The sequence below is a fragment of the Hypomesus nipponensis genome, chromosome 9 (assembly GCF_054491055.1).
Source record: "Hypomesus nipponensis isolate SF chromosome 9, ASM5449105v1, whole genome shotgun sequence".
In the NCBI taxonomy this organism is placed as follows: Eukaryota; Metazoa; Chordata; class Actinopteri; order Osmeriformes; family Osmeridae; genus Hypomesus; species Hypomesus nipponensis.
This window is the reverse complement of record NC_140369.1, coordinates 3081474-3098891: the sequence shown is the minus strand read 5'-3', so window position 1 is coordinate 3098891 and position 17418 is coordinate 3081474. Positions and strand designations below refer to the sequence as shown.

Sequence of the window (17418 nt, the reverse complement as noted above, 5' to 3'; positions counted from 1 at the left end):
CGGTTTCAAAATAGTTTTTTTTTAATCAAGAGGTCACGTATTTTGATAGCAGTTAAACGTTGGCCTCTGCTGAGGTGAACGTTTTTGCTTGGGGCATCTTCAACTATGGCAGGTCAAGTTTTCAAGCTTTGACACATCCTTAAACAGGATCTTGACATCTCCATGGCAATAGATTGAATGGCCCCCCTAATCTGCCCTAGGGGGGTAACTGTGTTTGTCAGCACATGTTTGGCCTGTGATTGGTCGACAAGAGATGCTTCTGAGAACGGAACTATCTTCACAAAAGTGATGTCACCAGGAGGAGAGATCTGTCTTCTAAGGAGCTGCTGGTGTGTGTGTATCTGTGAGAGTGTGAGACAGAGAGACAGAGAGAGAGAGAGAGAGAGAGAGAGAGAGAGAGAGAGAGAGAAAGAGAGAGAGAGAGAGAAAGAAAGAGAGAGAAAGAGAGAGAGGGAGAGAGACTGTGTGTGGGGTCATATTAATCAGCACAAATCCAGGGGCATTAGACTAAAGGTCAGAAACAATGCAGCTGCCTAAAATACCTAAAATACACCGACCACAACAGACAGTGGTGGTGGTGTGTGGGTGTGTGTGTGTGTGTGTGTATATAGGCATGCATGATGCATTTTGTGAGGATCTATGATATTTCATGTACGTGATTGGACGTCTCATGAACACACACGCCACACACATCCCAGTGTGTCAGATCCTCATTACATGTGACTCTGTCTTTCTTTATCTCTGCGACAGGCTGTAGATTTTACAGTGACAACTCTATAACAAATTGCTTTACAGGAAGCAGGTGATGCCCCCCCCCCCCCCACCCCCACCTCCCCCAACCTAAATCTCCTGCTGTGGACCCCATGGGCCTATTCCAGGCCCTCTCATGGCCCTGGGATAAATGTGGACCGAGACACAGAGAGAGCACTACCATCCACTGTCTGGGATGATGTCACAATGGAAGCAGTGCCCGTGTCACTTCCTGTGACGGATATAGAACCAGCCACCCCTCACCCCCCACCTGCCAGTCCAGGAGACACTGGGGACAGAACATTCACGCAGCATATTTTTGGTTTGTTGCCGGCGGTGGGAGAGGGGGGGGGGTCACCTCTCTTGTTAAAGCACCACAGGCTGTGTGAGTTCACCTTCACCTTGATGTCAGAGCCTGTCTGAGATCACAAGGCCTCGTCTCCTTCCGTGACCTACTGTCCTCCTTCTGTCTGTCTGTCTGTCTCTGCCCTCCCTCCCTCCCTCCCTCCCTCCCTCCCTCCCTCCCTCCCTCCCTCCCTCCCTCCCTCCCTCCCTCCCTCCCTCCCTCCCTCCCTCCCTCCCTCCCTCCCTCCCTCCCTCCCTCCCTCCCTCCCTCCCTCCCTCCCAGGCTGACAACAGCAGCCTGGCCCTGGCTGCTCACAGCTCATCATGGTGGTGTGTTTACGGACGAGGCTCTGCTGGAGGCTCGTCTCCTCTGCAGGCTGTCTCTCTCGGCGCGCTGGCCCACGCTGGAATGTTGATGAGGTGAGCGGAGTGGAGGTGACCCGCTCCTTCCACACACCCCGGAGGAAATCGTTTGGTGTGTGTGTGTCGTCAGCGAGCTAGCGTGAAGCAGGAGGAGGAAGGGGTCAGGGTCACAGAGTTTAGCGGGGGATCCATCTAGTACAGAACATACACCCTTCCTCTGTCATGGACACATACAGAACAGACACACACCACAGACACCACTGGGCCTACACAACCCACTCAACCTCCACCAGACATACAGACCAGACATATAGGATGGCTAGAGTCCAGTAGACCAAGACCTTAAAACCACCACTTAATGAAATACACCACACAAGTTACGGCATTGCGCCTGTAGCTCATTGTGATCGGGCGTGGTCTTCTGCGTGGGAGATCGATGTTCTTCCAATCTCCCTCGGCACACGCACGATATTCCAGTGAGGAGCTTCGTAGCTGTACATGATCGATGTGTTTTGCCACGGGTTATTAACTGTGTTATAACTCCAGAAAAGTTAGGGACACTACAGCGTGTGCTCTCCTCACGCTGGCCTCCGGGTTGTCTGCAATTTCACAACCTCTTCTGGCTCCGCGCGTGGTCGCCCTGACAACCACAGAAACGTGCCACAACACACGCTGCAGCTACGCTAACAAGCGAATAAAGAGATTGTATAAGTGGTCTTTCCTTTGTAATGTTTGTGTCATTTAATTACAAAACACCCTATATATAACCCTACCTACATCGCTTTGTATGAAAGTCTGATAAATGAATATATCACTAACGTTACAGTTTGAGTAACAGTCATGAACGGCGCTGTTCCTGGAACGCCCAAAAATGTTTGGATAACAAAAGTAGACTAGCTAAGGAGCGCTAAACGCTGGTCGTTTGACCGCAGTGAAAAGAAAAAACATAATTCTTTGACCTCAATCAAACTGCAGTTTGTCTTGGTTTCTTAACGTTTCCTATATGTGTTTTATCACCCAGTATTTTGTTTTCTTCTAAACGAAAACTGGGAGTCTATGGTGTGAATGGTTTGATGTATGATACACGTGAGGCACATGGGATACCAGCGACTGTATGTTTGTGCGTGTGTATGGCATTGGTTGGTGTGAATGTTAGGACTAAGGTTTTATGCACAACCAACCCCTGTATTTATAACCTACAGCTTGACGGATAGTGCCATCTAGTGGATTGCTGCACAAAGCACTCATTTCCACCTACACCAGCAAGACATAATTTACATTTAGCAGACGCTCTTATCCAGAGCGACTTACAGTAAGTACAGAACAGTCTCCCCGAGGCACATAGGGTGAATTGCCCTGGCCCCTTCCTTGGCACAGCCAGAAATTGAACCGGAATCGAACCTTCTGATTAATAGACCGACTCCCTAACCGCTCAGCCATCTGACCCCCATGATGACCCATAAAGACCAGGTTAAAATATATTAAATCATATTGATTAAATTATGGCAATTTTACACATAAGAAATTAGGTTATTGTACTTGCTAACAATCCAATTCAACACATGACCCAGTAAACAATTCACAATAAAATAAAACTTTATTGTCATGAATTATACTGTATGTTTGTATGAATAACAGGTCCAGAGATTGCTCAATGCAGTGTAACATTAGTACTGCTATGTGATGCTGGCCACTGAGATGGCATTACTTATCACTGACCGTTCGTTGACTCTGACCACCAAAATACCTTTAGAACCACGCACTTCTGATCCTTAACATTCACTACTTGCCCTTCGCTTTGGATAAAATACTGGTTCTGAGGGGACCAAGCAGGTCCTGTCTGTCTTCCTGTCTGTCACTTCCTGTGTCCTATACACACCCCACTTCCTGTCTGCCACTTCCTGTGTCCTATACACACCCCGCCCACGCTTCCAGTCTGTCACTTCCTGTGTCCTATAGACAGCCCACTTCCGCTTCCTATATGTCACTTCCTGTGTCCTATGAACACCCCGCCCACGCTTCCTGTCTGTCACTTCCTGTGTCCTATACACACAGCACCTCCACTTCCTGTCTGTCACTTCCTGTGTCCTATACACACCCCACCTCCGCTTCCTGTCTGTCACTTCCTGTGTCATATATACACCCTCCCCCGTACCTATCTGACAGGAGGAACAGCCTGTCTTCTGCCCACGCATACAAGCAGGATTTAGAGGATTTTTATACTCTGATGCTAAGCAATACATACGTACAAAATATAGTATGTAAATGTTTTTAAATACAGTTACTTTGTGCAGTCTGAGCAGTATACTATTTGGATGATGAAATATGTAGTCCTACTGGCATGTTTTCTCATGTATATAATACAATACACTGTACATGTTTCTAAACAACGGCTAAGAGGACATAATATACTGAACATATGGTATAATCATTTATAATCAATCATAATCATCCAAATCTACACAATTTTATTATTAATATTATAACTATAAATAATCCCAGAGATATTTGGAATGTGAAATCAACGTGTGTGGAGTTTGAAAATCTCTCACTGTTTTTATGAAATTCAAATATAAAACAGTTCCTGTCCTCGTTGTCTTCGATATCAAAACATAAAACTCGGACAGGCAGACATCACCTTGGACGAAAAGCATCCTCAGCACCTTCTTCACAACACGCTCAACAGTCACGTTTAATCAGCTCTGTGGCACATTTGAGTGTAACCCCTCATTAAGTCAGATACATCCATGTTGATTTGTTGATCTCATAGATCTTTCATAATCATAGTTATTACTTTTGTAAATACCAGATCAGTAACCAAATAAACACAAGCAGATGCAGAACCCCCACAATATACAGTGCTACGGTTCAATCAATGAGACAATGTCAATAAATAAATGATAATGCATGACAGGAGTGTTCAGGAGTACCTCTGAGCCTTCAGGAGTACTTTGGAGTATTCAGAAGTACTTCAAGTACCTGGGAGTATACAAGTACTTCAGAGTACCCTCAGAAAGTAGGAGGGAAAGACCATACTAAACAGGCCAGCAACACAGCCAGGCCAGGCTACATCAGACCAGAACAAGCCAGGACTAGATAGAACCAGCCAGGACTAGCTAGAACCAGCCAGGACTAGCTAGAACCAGCCAGGACTAGATAGAACCAGCCAGGACTAGATAGAACCAGCCAGGGCTAGATAGAACCAGCCAGGACTAGATAGAACCAGCCAGGACTAGATAGAATAGTCCAGTCTGTTCGACCACACTGATCACCACATTCACGTCCCCTCCGACAACCGAGGAGCAACCAACAGTAATGTCGCTGAGGTCTGGCCCGCGCCACAGAGATACTGCATACAGTGTTAAAAAAAAAAAAAACTCATCTCAAGAGTTTCCATCTCCAATCATCTCTGATCCCAACAGTTCACATGTGTTTGGAGCGGCCCTGAGCTGGCTAGCTGGTGGACGACACCACCCTGTCCAGCTCCTTGACCCCGTCCAGGCTGGAGGTGAGAGCACAGCTGGCCGACAGCTCAGCCATGTGTCCGGCCCTGGGGCTGGGGCCGGGGGAGGCCGGGGACTGAGCCAGGCCGGGCTTCTTGGGGGGGATGGGGGGAGGGATCCCCCGGTCGGCACGGGGGATGGTGGGGGAGCGGAGCCCCAGAGGAGAGGCCCCCGAGGCCCTCGCCGTGACGGGGGAGGAGGGGGCCAGGTGGCGATAGTCGGTGCCGAAGGGAGAGCTGTTGGAGGGGGCGGGTTTGGAGGCCCCCTGCTGGGTGGTGAAGCGGGACAGGACCTGGGTGACGGTGCTGCGGGCCAGCTGCCTGATGGGGCTGGCCTCCGGAGGGGGTCCGGGGGACGAGGGCGCGTCCCCGGGGGGCAGGGCACCCTGGGGGACAGGGGACTCTGGGTCAGCCTGGCCCTCAAACTTGTGGCGAGCAGCGTGGAAGCGCTGGTGGATGCCTGCCTGGTAGGACGACTGGTAGCTGGGGCTGGGGTTAGGGCTGAGGCTGGGGTTAGGGCTGAGGCTGGGGCTGAGGCTGGGGTTAGGGCTGAGGCTGGGGTTAGGGCTGAGGCTGGGGTTAGGGCTGAGGCTGGGGTTAGGGCTGAGGCTGGGGTTAGGGCTGAGGCTGGGGCAGGAAGTGAGAGAGGAGACTGTGCTGCTCTGGGAGAGCTGGGCAGAGGAAGGTGTAGAGGCAGGGACAGGGGTGGAGGCTGGTGTGGAGGCTGGGACAGGGGTGGAGGCTGGTGTGGAGGCTGGGGGAGGGGTGGAGACTGCGGTGGGGATGGAGGCTGTGGTGGAGGCAGTGGCAGGAGTGGAGGTAGCGCTAGGGGTGGAGATAGAGCGGGAAGCCAGGACAGGGATGGAGGCTGGGTTAGAGGCTGTGGGGGAGGCAGGGCCAGGCCCGGGGGGTAGCTGTGTGTTCTGGTCGTTGTTCTGGTCCTGAGCCAGCCTCTCAGCCTCCAGGATCTGGACACTCTGGGGGCTGTGGAGGCCGTTTGCTCTCAGAGGAGGAGAGAGGGGCGGCTCCCAGATCTGGCCCTGCCTGGACAGAACCTTCCTCGTCCTGCCCCGGCCCCCCTCCTGCCCCCTCCCCTCCTCCTCCTGATCCTTCCTGCCCCCTTCCTGCCCCATCCCCTCCCCCTCCTCCTGCTCCTTCCTCCCCTTCCCCTCCTCCTGCTGCTCCTTCCTCCCCTCCCCCTCCTCCCTCCTCTTCCTCCCCTCCCCCTCCTCCTGCTCCTGCTCCTTCCTCCCCTCCCCCTCCTCCCTCCTCTTCCTCCCCCCGGCCCCCAGCTCCCTCCTCATCTCCTCCAGCTGCTCCTGAAGACGCCCGCCTTGCGCCTCCTCCTTCCTCAGACGGGCTCTCAGCTGCTCCCTCTCCGTGTCGAACTCAGCCAGCTGCTCCTCCAGCTTGGCCTCCATCCTCAGGGCCCTCCTCCGCTCCTCCTCCAGCCGGGCCCGGAGGCCCTGCGCCTCCTGCTGCTCCTGCTCCAGTCGGGAGGCCAGGGCGCGGGACAGCTGCTGCCTGCTCCTCTCCTCCTCCTGCTGCCTGCGCTGCTGCTTCTCCTGCCGACGCACCTGGCCGCGCTCAAACTCCAGCTGCACACACACACACACACACACACACAGGGCCAACCAGACACACAGACACACACAGGGCCGACCACAGACACAGGGTGGACCACATACACACACACACAGACACACACACACAGGGACAACCACATACACACAGGGCGGACCACACACACACACACAAGGAAAGACACACAGTGGTCACACAGCAGTCACCCTAACCTACCTAGCAACCTTAAATCACCCGTTCCTCTGACTGGTGTGGATGTGGAAGTTGTAGCTGTGCAGCGAGGGCCCTACCTGCTGCAGCAGACGCTCCCTCTCCTTCTCCAGGATGTAGGTGACATCGTCTCCCTCCGCCGTGTCCTCTGCATGCCTGCGCCTCTCCTCCTCCAGGTCTGCGATGACCTGGGGCCACCACCAGGGGGCGACAGACACACGTGACTGACAGCACACCAGGGCGTTCTGCTGTTTGACTGTCCTTCCATGATCACTCTCTGATCTTGTTGACACTCTAAGCCCGATCACGGAAGAGCAGATTCAATCCCTATGTTCACTTCTGATTTGGAAAACCTGAGATTTTAGGTTCTGATTCAGCTTTGAGGAAAAAGGTTTCACACCCATGCACACAAGTACACACACACACACACACACTCAGTCACCCTTACTCACCCTACCCTAAATACAGATATACACTCACCCACCCTGCCATGCATTGGACAGACAATTCTTCTAACTCCCACCCTAACCCTGCTCCTACTGTGCACACACACACAAACACACACTCACCCTGCGGTGTCGAGTCTCGGCTGCAGCCAGCTGCACCAGCATCTTCTCCTGCATCGTCCTGCAGTGGCCCACCACCAACCTGAGGACCACCAGGGGGCTGGTGGTGGCCCCCGGGCCCCCCGGCCCCCCCACAGCCTCCCCATCCCTCTGCAGGGCCAGGAAGGGGTCGCTCAGGGAGTACATCCCATAACGCTCCTGGAGGTACAGGTCTCTACGCTGCGCCTGTGGAGAGGAGGGGAGGGAGAGGAGGAGGAGGAGAGGAGGAGAGGGAGAGGAGGGAGAGGAGGAGAGGAGGAGGAGGGAGAGGAGGAGGAGAGGATTAGGAGAAGGGGAGTTTGATTTGATCACAGTTCTCTTTACTGTCACAGTCGAGCCAGTGGTCTCTGAAAAAGAAAAAAACCTTTAAAGTTTTTCCATTTATGTTTTTTTTACTTTAGGCAATTGATATTCAACCAGGCAAGTATTAACTCTACCGTAAGCAACAGTAATTCATTTTGTCCAAAGGACCAGGAGAGGAAGAGAAGAGGAGATGAGAGGGAACCTAAAGGAACCTCTCACAGATTCACTCCAGAACCAGAAGTCCGAATGATCTGTTCATGAACCAAATTAATAATAAGCTTATTGAAGTTTGTGAGCAAAAAAAACGCCTTCCCTATCTTGGGAGGATCATAGATACAAATACTTTCAACCTGTGTGTTTCTGACAAACAGAGGAATATGTATGACGTCATTCATGCAATCTGTGTGGGCATCTGTGCGCCCCAGGGAGGGGTGTGATGGGGTGTGTTATGTGATCTGCTCCGTGGGGACACGCTAAGAGGCAGATCAAACGCACAGCAGAGCAGGAACAGGAAATCTCAGAAGACCCCAGAGACTAGTGTCTTCAGCATGGACGCAGCATGGTAGGACGCAGCATGGTAGTCCTGGACACGACCTGGTCCCTGACAGCTTGACTGACCCCTCCCCCATCCACGCCAGTCCTCACTTCAGCCTCCTCCCTTCTCCTCCCCTCTGGTCCTCCCCTCTCCTACAGGCATTTCGTCCTCCTTTCTCCTCTCCGTGGCTCCTTAATCCTAATCCAACACAATGCCTCCCCCCCCTCCTCCTCACCCCTCGCCTCCCGTCTTCACCCCCCTCCCCGTCCAGAAATGCATGACCAACACAGTGCATGGTGACCCCCCCCTCTCTCGGTTCAACAGTGACGACCTGTGTGTCACGTCTGAGAAACAACATTACCCACATGCCCTCTTCAGATGTTTAAAAATGCTCTATCCCTCACACACACACACGTGGTCTGTCTCTCAAGCTCACACACACACGCGGTCTGTCTCTCAAGCTCACACACACACGCGGTCTGTCTCTCAAGCTCACACACACACACGCGGTCTGTCTCTCAAGCTCACACACACACACGCGGTCTGTCTCTCAAGCTCACACACACACGCGGTCTGTCTCTCAAGCTCACACACACACGCGGTCTGTCTCTCAAGCTCACACACACACGCGGTCTGTCTCTCAAGCTAACACACACACGCGGTCTGTCTCTCAAGCTCACACACACACGCGGTCTGTCTCTCAAGCTCACACACACAAACACACACACAGATGGTCTCCCGCTCTCTCCCACACACAGTGACGTGGGTATAAAGGGAAGTTGTTTGCCTATGCTGCTCAGCTCATAATCAAGTTCACTCCCTGCCTCCTTCTCTGCCTCCTTTTCTGCCTCATTCCCTGGCTCCTTCTCTGCCTCCTTCCCTGCCTCCTTCTCTGCCTCATTCCCTGCCTCCTTCCCTGCCTCCTTCCCTGGCCATGCACACACACTTCTCGGAGCAAATAAGCGCAGCTAGTTCTGGCAGGGCAATCGGCCAGCGCGTGTCAGGCAGTCATCGGGGATGTAAGGCGTCTTACTTCACCTTCCTTACTCCACCCACTACCACACCCATGTTAGCAGCGCATATCCATTGGGCCACGTCCGATAAGTCGTCTTTAAAAGACACGCGGATACGCACACACTCACCCCAGTTGTTGTATGATCAGTGCTGCTGCAGCCCTCCACCATCCCCTTCTCCCCCTTGCTGTCTGTATGTTCTCTCCGCCAGGGGGATTATATCTCTATTGCTCCCTGCCTCATATGTCATGTATGTATGTGTTGCATCGAGGAGGCAGGGAGTTCTTCCCTTAGATCATCCACTCCGCCAAAGTCAATCTACATGTCCATGTCATGTAACAATAAATGCTCAAATCTAATACGTGATTGTCTTGACTGAAATTACGATTTTTACATTTGAAGACGAAATCTACATTTGAAGATGAAATCTTCACTTTGAAGATGAAATCTTCAAATGTAAGTGCTTCCATTTTGAGTCTGCAGGTTGGCAACTGAGACTTAAGAAAACAGGAAGTGATCGTGACTGCTTTCTGTATTGAGGCATGAGTCACGGCATGAGTCACAGTGAGCAAAGCATTGTGGGTGATGGCCTACAGAGAGTCCTCCCTGTGTGAGCTGGTGTCAGAGGACTGAACCATTTGTCCGCCTGACTTGACCACAGTCCCTCGTCACAGACTGTGACACATTACGCCTGGTCTTCACTATCGCCTGTTTTTACGGACTGTAAGTAACTTCCCAGCCCTTCGTGTGACTGCATCTCCAAGCCATACCTCTCAACTTCACGAACGCAATACTGTAAACCAGGCGTTGAAGGTGACGCACAAAAAGACGCAAAACATTTTTTGTTTACAATTGAAAAAAGGAGAGGAGAGGAGGAAGACGAGAGGCCAGGCTCCAGGCTCCATGTCCAGCAGGCAGACAGGCAGGCAGGCGCTGGGCCAGCTGGAGCACTTCTTGCCTTAGATGGCCTGATCCCAGAAGATGAGAGGAATGTGGTCTAGACACAACACAGGCACCGCACAGAGAGACCACTTTTCTACTAGACTCTCTCTCTCTTTCTCTTTCTAGAACAGCCCTGTTCTATCTGGGCTAGGTTCTGTCAGGGATATTTTACTGTCATCAAATAGTGTAATGAGTAACAGCAAAAATAACAATTCAGCAGACGCTTTTATTGAAAGTGACATACAGCAGGGGAGGATCCTAACCGGCGACTCTGCAGTCACATCCTCTACCACTGACGCTTCAGCAGCGTTTCCACCGCTAGTCCCTCTGACCTGTACTCCCCAGAGCTCCCACTGGAAGGAGGGGAAGGTGGGCTGTGGACTCACCCTTAGGGAGGGGAAGGTGGGCTGTGGACTCACCTTGAGGGCCTGCAGGGCCTGGTCCCGGGCCTGCAGCTCTCCCTCCAGCACACACAGCAGGCTCAGCAGCTCCGCCCTGCTCAGGGTCTCCATGCTCAGCTTACACTCCTGGAGACAGGGGGAGCAGTCAGTAAGGTGCTAGGATGGAGAGGACCAGTCATTAAAGGTGCTAGGATGGGGAGGAGCAGTCAGTAAAGGTGCTAGGATGGAGAGGAGCAGTCAGTAAGGTGCTAGGATGGAGAGGAGCAGTCAGTAAAGGTGCTAGGATGGGGAGGAGAGGAGCAGTCAGCAAGGTGCTAGGATGGAGAGGAGCAGTCAGTAAGTTGCTAGGATGGAGAGGAGCAGTCAGTAAGTTGCTAGGATGGAGAGGAGCAGTCAGTAAGGTGCTAGGATGGGGAGGAGCAGTCAGTAAGGTGCGAGTATGGAGAGGAGCAGTCAGTAAGGTGCTAGGATGGGGAAGAGCAGTCAGTAAGGTGCCAGGATGGAGAGGAGCAGTCAGTAAAGGTGCTAGGATGGAGAGGAGCAGTCAGTAAAGGTGCTAGGATGGAGAGGAGCAGTCAGTAAGGTGCTAGGATGGAGAAGATGAGTCAGTAAGGTGCTAGGATGGAGAGGAGCAGTCAGTAAGGTGCTAGGATGGAGAGGAGCAGTCGGTGGGAGCCCAGCTACAGCGGAAATCATTATGACTTATTGCTCACAATGGGGAAAGGAACGATGGTATTTCTACTAAAAATACAGTCAAGTCATTCATCAACCCTTAATGCAGCGTATAGCGTAGAATCTATCACATGAATTTACACACTGAAGGAATCTGAAATGTTGTCAAATCCGCTTCCACTTCAGAACCAAACTGATGGATTATTATTGCTATACTATACTTATACTACATCTATACTATACTTATACTATACTATGAAGTGGTAGGCCATTCGCATAGAGAAGCCTTGTTCTGTGTAATGGACTGTTCTAGATCCACAACCACAGCACGCCAACAGACGGACAAATATGCTTAAGCTCTAAAGCATTTAGCAAAGACTATAATTTCAGTCTTAACAGCTCCGCTGTTAAATCTGTGAAAGCCTTTCGCAGGCCTGTTGGTTCCAGCTGGGCCCAGCGGCGGCCATTAGCAGGGGCCGTGTCAGGACGTGGGCCGGTGACATCACTTCCTGTTCCTGTGGTGCATGCTGGAGGACTGGGCGAGCGTGGCTGGTGAACTGCAGCTCAATGAGGAGCCCCATGGCTCTGATACACGCCAACATGTGGTCACCAGATCAGCACACACACACAGACACACACACACAGACAGACACCGACACACACACCGTCTCCAAATCCTATCACTCTTGTCTGACAGTAGCAAATGACTATTAATATTTTAACTTTAAGCAATTTCACGATAACCAAAGTGTAGCTCTGTTCTATAAAGTTCTCAGTCTCCCAAACGAGACGAGCCTCGTCAGTGTGGGGTTTTGTTAAAAGCTGGACCGAGAGCGTTTGAGACGTGCTGTGGTCTCTTGGTAGCCTCCACACTCTCTAATCTGAGCGGTCTGGTGTGTTCTGCTGTGGTCTCCCCACCACAGACGGGTCACACCAGCAGCAGCAGCAGCAGCAGCAGCAGCACCAGCAGCAGCAGCAGCAGCAGCACCAGCACCAGCACCAGCAGCAGCAGCAGCAGCAGCACCAGCAGCAGCAGCAGCAGCAGCAGCAGCAGCAGCAGCAGCAGCACCAGCAGCAGGCTGCTCCTATAGATACAGGCCTTTCAATGCACCCTACATGCCTACACCAACGTTCCTCAAAACACTACATACATACAGCAGGCTTCCTTCAACCAGACAAACTCACTCATGGTAAACTGTCCAGAAAACAGAGAGAACCAGATACACTCTCTATGTCTGTCTGTCTGTCTGTCTGTCTGTCTCTCTCTTTCTCTCTGTCTCTCTCTCTGTCTCTCTCTCTTTGTCTGTCTCTCTCTCTGTCTCTTGCTCTGTCTCTCTCTCTCTCTCTGTCTGTCTCTGTCTCTCTCTCTGTCTCTCGCTCTGTCTCTTGCTCTGTCTCTCTCTCTGTCTCTTGCTCTGTCTCTCTCTCTCTCTCTCTCTCTGTCTGTCTCTGTCTCTCTCTCTGTCTCTTGCTCTGTCTCTCTCTCTGTCTCTGTCTCTCTCTCTCTGTCTGTCTCTGTCTCTCTCTCTGTCTCTTGCTCTGTCTCTCTCTCTGTCTCTTGCTCTGTCTCTCTCTCTCTCTGTCTGTCTGTCTCTAACACACACTCTACCCTGAGTCTGTGGGCCGTGCTTCAGTCACACGCCAGCTGACTTCTGTGCCCCCCCTCCCCAGCCCCCCTCCCTGGTCCCCCCTCTCTGGTCCCCCCCTCCCCGGCCCCCAGGCCCCCCCCCCCCCGATCCTCTCCTCTGCTGTGGTCCGACCTCGGTTCCACATCATGAAGTCATCAAGAGGAGATGGAGTGTTGCGTAATACAGCGGATCACAGCTGGCTGGCTCTCTGCTACCATGCAGACAGACCCATGCTCTGGTCTCTCTCTCTCTCTCTCTCAGTCTCTCTGTTGAACAAACCCACAAGGAACTAATCATTTTCTAGCATCTATAACTAATGGACAGATTAGTCTGACTATAGACTGTGACCATCCTGTATGGATCAGTTTAATACGATAATATTGGCATATATGGTTCTCATTTACAACAAAAAAACGTTTGAAAATGGCACTTCCTTGCTTTGAAAAGGGAAGTGTGATTAAACTTCAAGCTCAAGAATGGTAATTCCTCTTTAATCCCGAGACCAATGTTTGAAAACTTCAAGCCAACAACGACCAAGCTGTACTCGCGACAGCGAAAACCCTTCTCCCTGTGAGTCTGTGAAGCTAGCTACTCCGTTAACAAGCTTACCAGCAGCTCCAAGGAGCTCACCAGCCCTGCCTACACTGGGCCTGTGGTCAGGCCACAAGCAGAGGATGTCAATTAGGCCTCGCTAGCTTTATATACCTACTCCACTTAGCTTTCACAGGCCTGTTAAATTCACAAGCTGCTCGGTCCTCTAAGAAAGTGGGCTGCGTATGTTTTGAAAATGTTATCCCCAAATGTGTGTGTGTCTGTGTGTCTATAACACTGCGTAATTACAAGACCTCTGCTAAATAGAACCCCTTTGGAACCTAAAGAACCACTCTCTGAAAAGGGGGTTCCATGTAGAACATTCACATAAGTAACAGTCCTGAAGAGAACCTTTTAGAAACCCGAGAAGGATTCTACAAAACACAGAACCTCCCCTCACATCAGAGGGTTCCCTCTTTTCTGATGCTAACACAGACTTCTGCGTCCTGTTATGACTGCACCATTCTCATGCTTCCTGATTTACACGTCTGTCGTGAGGCTGGGCCGCACGCACCAGTGTTGTTCAAAGCAGCACCATGGGAAACACAAATATTCCCACACTAGCTTTCTTCCTAGGCTTCCTCCACAGAAGCCCTGTCTATGTAATCCTTTCATCCCCCGTTTAAATCCAGTCAGTCAGTCAGTCACCCATGAGGATCAAACTGCAACCCTGCAGACTAGAACCACTGCAACACTGTGGACTTCCTTCTATTCATGAGAAGCTTAAAAAAAGAAGAGCATCACACTAATAAACAGCAAACCCCTTTAAAAAAGGATTGAGGGTGTCAAATTAGTTATGTAAGATAGTTGGCATAGTCTTGTCTAACTCTATCACTTAGCATGGGTTATTCCGGGACTAGATTGAAGTGTTACAGCTATCTGTAGGTCAACGCTTCCCTTGCCTAATTTAATCTGCGCTGTCTCTTGGTCCGACCGCACACAAACAGCCAACAGATGCCACGGGCTAATGGATGAAATCCCTTGCAGGCCTTCTGCACGGTCAGTCACTGCGCCGAGGAGGGGGAGAGAACTGGTGCTCCAGATGCTTGTCATATGAATGGCTCCTCGGAGATGAACACAATACAGTGTTTGATTTCTATGAATGGAGGAGGCCTCTCGAGAGAGACCGAAGTGACCCCCGTTTAAAAAAAAAAGGTCTGGCATACCGACACAGCAAGTAGGCTAAACGTAAATGAAGTATACTGTTATGCAAAGTGCTCAACGATGGTAGGCTACGTATTTTTCTGTGAAATGGCGCCTAATAGAAATGCTAGCCTTTATGAACTTAAAGTTTAAATAGTGTGGAATTAACGACGTTGCGACAAGACGTTTTAAGATACAACCAATAGCCTATGATTTTACTTGTCCGTATCCCTATTTAAAGTCAGGTAGCCTATCAGACTGGAATAATAGTCTACTCTGGAATAGCAAAATTAGATTAGAACATTAAGTACCATCATAACATCATTCGCGGATTCCAAAAACTGGATGTGAGTAAATGTGTTACACTTCAGAGTTACTAATGAACAAGTTTTACGATGTAGATGCGCATAATTCAATGAAACCATTTTTTTAAACAATGTATAGCCTACATGTTAGCGTTACACCAACGCAATAAAAAAAAAAAAACGTAATTTACAGATGATGATAAATTCAATTGTCAACTGTAAAGATTTAATAGATAATAGATGCCTAAGATATCCAACGGATATCGCGATGGCTACCACGCGTAATTAAATACATACATCTAGAGACAATAAATCGTTTTCGACAAAACAATTTACCTTCATATGTCCGTTTGATGCCTTTAAAAAGTCCAACATGAACTTTTTAACTGTTGTCAAAGACTAGCTCCTTGTGTCTTCCAGATTCCGATAACGGAAGGGATGGACTCTGCGACGTTTGACACGTAGACTGGCCAATCAGCAAGGCCGAGTTAAATGGACTGACCTATGAGAAACAAGGCTCAGATGAAGGGGGCGGGGAGAGGAGGTAGTCGCGTGGAATTTGGATGGATTTCTTTGTTTAGACGTTTACTGCATTTGACCGTTTTACAAAAAAAACTTATAACATCGCATATAATTTCACAATTACGAGCTATGCTTTAGCAGAGGTAGACTCAGAAATTCACGAAACTGATGAAAGTCTTAAAGTCCTCAGTTTTAAGAGAAAAACTTAACTTAAACGAACACTGCGCTAATAGTAAGATAGTTTACTTACTACTCACTACTTCTACTACTACGATACAGACCATTTCTCATCAGCAATTTTTCAGTTAAACCAACACGTATGACACACAAAAACTAATTTCTTAACAGGATTACTGGAGATTACACGAGCAATTGACACAGTAAATCAGTCAACAGTGACCGACTGCCCCCTGGTGGATTAAACCTGTTACTAACGACTAAGTAAACACGGTAAAAAACCGTCACTTAGCTCAAAACATCGATAACAAATTACATAGCCTAAATTATCACACACGCTAGCCATTCCGGTGTCGTTTTGTGTTGTTGGCTGCAGTCAATGTTTTGCACGCCATTGTCCTTCCCGCTGAGATAGAAGAACTTAGCCTAACAATAATAGCTTAAAGCCGATTCATTCAGCAGACTTCTATCCAAAGCGATTTACACCGGGGATTTCAAATTTGCGGTCCCTTGATCTGCCGTCATGCTCTACCACCGCCCCTTAGCTAATACCTATCCCTAACGAAGGAAAGTAAGTCGGAATTTACCCAGCTACAGGTAATAACTTGCCTCTTTGGTCCTCTTTAACTTCCCACATCCTTTCACACGCAACCCCCCTATTTATCTTTGTTTATCATCAACACTTGGTAACCATCCATCGCCACAACAGGGCATGCTTGACATCACATGACGGCATGCTTGAGATTGCATCACAGGAACCGACCAAATGGATTTGTGGTCGGCGAGGACCAATTAGTTCCTTGCATTTCACCAACACTGTAAATAGCCACACTTAATAACAATGTGACGAGCAAACCTTGAAATTATGTTACCATAAGTAGGTTAAAGGTTAGGATTGGGTTGTAAAACACTACAGTACTGCATAAAGTCAACATGACTATCAAAATATGTTCACATGTTATTTTAGTCTCTGGTATGACAAGAGTGTAAAGGGTGACACAACAAAGGTAACGCCTCTCTACACTGGGCTGTCTTGGGTTGCACCGAGCATCTTCAATTTCATAATGGTTGGTTGTGATGCATGGGGATGTATTGCATGCTCCAAATAGGGAGTCGTGATGTAGGCTATGGCTTCTATACCCAAAGACATTCTCTGCGCGTGTGCAGCCATTTGTTTACTAAGGTAGTTATAGCAACCCCAGGCATGGAAAGTCAATCTTTGCACTCTGATACCGATCAACCAATGGGAGCAAGATGACACTGTGACATAGCCTACATTGATTGACAGCTTACCTCATTAGCATAGACTTATACGGTAGACACAGCAAGTCTGCGGGAGCGCGAAACCAGGCCGCGCCATCTTTCCAGTTCCGGCCTGTCCAGTCTTGTGCAGAACAATGGCTCACCTTTCTGACTGCTCCTCTCCATCCTAACAGTGGCTCACCTTACTGACTGCTCCTCTCCATCCTAACAGTGGCTCACCTTACTGACTGCTCCTCTCCATCCTAACAGTGGCTCACCTTACTGACTGCTCCTCTCCATCCTAACAGTGGCTCACCTTACTGACTGCTCCTCTCCATCCTAACAGTGCCTTGCCTTTTTCCTAATTCCGAGACTCATGCACGCTTGCAACTAGCTGTACACGTCATACTTTGCAACAACCAGTTGCGATTGTGTGAGCTAAGGCATTGCATTGGAGTTAATGGGGTACAAGTCCGATCAAGATGCAGATAACCTAGCCTGGCTCTGCCCTCCTACGTACTTCCGATCAATTTTCATTGTGCTTCTGTACTGCGTCTGGGCTTGAGGTATTCACCAGATCCTGTC

The 17418-nt window shown here is 49.9% G+C and overlaps 1 protein-coding gene across 2 annotated transcripts; it reads right to left on the bottom strand.

Annotated features, from left to right (window-relative positions):
* Positions 1-3036: 3036 nt before the first annotated feature.
* LOC146272348 (CTTNBP2 N-terminal-like protein) lies at positions 3037-15608 on the bottom strand. Of its 2 annotated transcripts, none has more exons than XM_084706403.1 (5): positions 15229-15608; positions 10572-10679; positions 7324-7545; positions 6835-6942; positions 3037-6558 (listed from the first exon to the last, which is right to left on the bottom strand). In XM_084706403.1, exons 1-5 carry the CDS (start codon positions 15265-15267, stop codon positions 4912-4914), a joined length of 2124 nt encoding a protein of 707 aa, XP_084562529.1. In that variant the 5' UTR covers positions 15268-15608; the 3' UTR covers positions 3037-4911. The 2 variants fall into 2 exon arrangements, with proteins under 2 accessions (XP_084562529.1, XP_084562530.1); XM_084706404.1 differs by lacking the exon at positions 15229-15608 and adding an exon at positions 12986-12997.
* Positions 15609-17418: the final 1810 nt, after the last annotated feature.

What these genes read in the sequence shown, in the direction of transcription:
- LOC146272348 (XM_084706403.1), bottom strand. Translation starts at nt 15,267, where the DNA reads ATGTTGGACTTTTTAAAGGCATCAAACGGACATATGAAG. An exon ending in CATCAAACGGACATATGAAG is followed by an intron (nt 10,680 to 15,228) that starts GTAAATTGTTTT and finishes CCCTGTCTCCAG; the next exon opens with GAGTGTAAGCTGAGCATGGA. An exon ending in GGGAGCGTCTGCTGCAGCAG is followed by an intron (nt 6,559 to 6,834) that starts GTAGGGCCCTCG and finishes GTGTGTGTGCAG; the next exon opens with CTGGAGTTTGAGCGCGGCCA.